This window comes from Galeopterus variegatus, unplaced genomic scaffold (assembly GCF_000696425.1).
Source record: "Galeopterus variegatus unplaced genomic scaffold, G_variegatus-3.0.2 Scaffold5107, whole genome shotgun sequence".
NCBI lineage: Eukaryota > Metazoa > Chordata > Mammalia > Dermoptera > Cynocephalidae > Galeopterus > Galeopterus variegatus.
Window position 1 is genome coordinate 160,235 of NW_007731218.1, and position 2,047 is coordinate 162,281.

Here is a 2,047-nt window from a genome sequence, read left to right on the forward strand (position 1 = left end):
GAGGTTATTCCTGTGAAGACGACAGATAAGCCCCTGACATCATGAAGCAAACGTACTAGCTAGGGAGACAGTCAATGAACAACAATTACTACTACAGCAACAACTAATAACAATAATAATAATTTTTTAAAATAAGATGAAATTAAAAATCAAGGTAAGGGTTTTAAATGAAGAAATGTGGAAATGGAAGAAAATCAACTGAGGGAGGTCATTTTAGAGAGGAGGCAGGGACGGTGCTTCTCTGAAGAACTGGTATTTGGGCCCATGGCAGGAGACAGTGACATGTGACAAGGTTGGAGATAGTACACACCATGATAAATTCTGTTTGGAGACTAAGAACATGGGGAACGACTACAGAATTTTAAATTGGGAAGATTTTTTTGCTGGCCTTGAAGTAGTAAGGTGCCTATGTTGTGAAAAGCCTATGAAGGGGTCACATGCCAGGAAATGTGGGTGAACTCTAGAAGCTGAGAAAAGGCCTCAAATGACAGCCACAAGAAAACAGGAGCCTCAGCCCCACAAACACAAACTGAATTCTGCTAATAGCCATGTGAGCTGGAAGAGGACCCTGAGCTCCATAAAACAATGTAGCATTGGCGGAAACCTTGACTGCTGCCTTGGAAGACTCTGAGCTGAGCACCCAACAAAGTGATACATGGACCCCTGACCCACAGATACTGTCCTGTGAAATGATAAATGCATATTGTTTGAACTGCTTAAAACAAAAAAGAATTTTAAATTGGGAATTGCATGATTTGATATATATTTTCAAAAGTTCTTTTTGGCTTCTTTGCAGAGGACAGGCTTGTGAGAACCAAGAGCAGAGCAGAGACCAGTTAGGTGAACTGCTACCATCTCACCTGGAGATGACAACAGCTCAGACCAGAAAGGTAGCAATGAACAGGAGAAACCTGGAGGCCTTGAGCTGCATTTTGTAGACAAAATGGACACAACTTACCAATGAATTGAATATGGGGGTAGGAAAAAAGGGAATGAAGCAGCAGCAACCAAGAGTGACTCCTAAGTAGGATAAGTTATTCCTTGTATCCATCACTCCATTCGTCTCTTTTGCCCTCTCCATTAAAAGCAGCCCCCAAAACATACCAACCTACCTGACGGTGAGGTCACCCGCTGTAGTTCAGTTTGCATTATTTTGTGTACTTTTAAATAGTGTGCTCTCTATTGTGTATTTTTAAAATATCACTTCACGTACCTTCTGCTTCTGTATGCCCTTCACGCCTGCAGTGAGGTGCATATAATGGGGCCCACCTACAACCCTGTGCATACTACACGACTCTGCAGATGCTGAGATGAATAATCCATCCCCAAAGAACCCAAATGATATTACTTGACTGCACCTACTTATATAATGAGCTGCTTCTTTTGTAACTATTTATGAAAATGAAAGGAGGGAAATTCCTCCTTAAACTTGACGGATAACTAGGATTAACTCCTACCAGCTGAGCATCTAAAGGCAAAGAGGGAACAGGGGAAGTGGGTATCCTCTATTATCAGGAAAAAGTTCTTTTCATGCTTGTTCAAATGGGGTCCCCTGTAGCTCAGTTAGGAGGAACAAAAGAATAAAGAAAAACACTCATGTTTTCTCTGAAACACTGGAGGCAAGAATACAAGGGAAAAATAAAACACAGAACAGCATCTTAAATTCCACTTAAACATGCAATCGTGGAAGTAAGGAACTCCATGTAACCAATGGAAATAATATCAGGAGGCTTTCCTGACCCTGCAATGGGGAGTAATTCTTTCGGGGAGCAAGCTAATGACACACCAATGTGGGTTATGTCACATGAAGACCAATAATACTTTGCTACTTAATTTGTACTTTATTTAAATTTCTACTCTTTAAAGTTCTAGCTTTGATGAAAACAAAGAAAATAAAAATTTTTAATATTTTAGCCAACTAAATTCATGTTTTTGTTTTTAAAACAACAGTGTTTGGGTGTGTAGGCATTTCTTTCCCTTATCTTATTTAGGACATAGTACATGCAGGAAAATAATTTCATGATTGAGAGTTAACACTTTTTTTTTT

At 39.6% G+C, this 2,047-nt stretch overlaps 1 protein-coding gene across 1 annotated transcript in view; it reads right to left on the bottom strand.

The window, feature by feature from the left end:
• The window catches only part of RAPGEF5 (Rap guanine nucleotide exchange factor (GEF) 5), a 127,249-nt gene extending 126,100 nt beyond the window's left edge, over positions 1-1,149 (bottom strand). The window contains exon 1 of the mRNA XM_008588925.1: positions 1,113-1,149. Coding sequence (XP_008587147.1) covers positions 1,113-1,149 — 37 coding nt within the window. The remainder of the gene's footprint in view (positions 1-1,112) is intronic.
• Between the last annotated feature and the right edge of the window lie 898 nt (positions 1,150-2,047).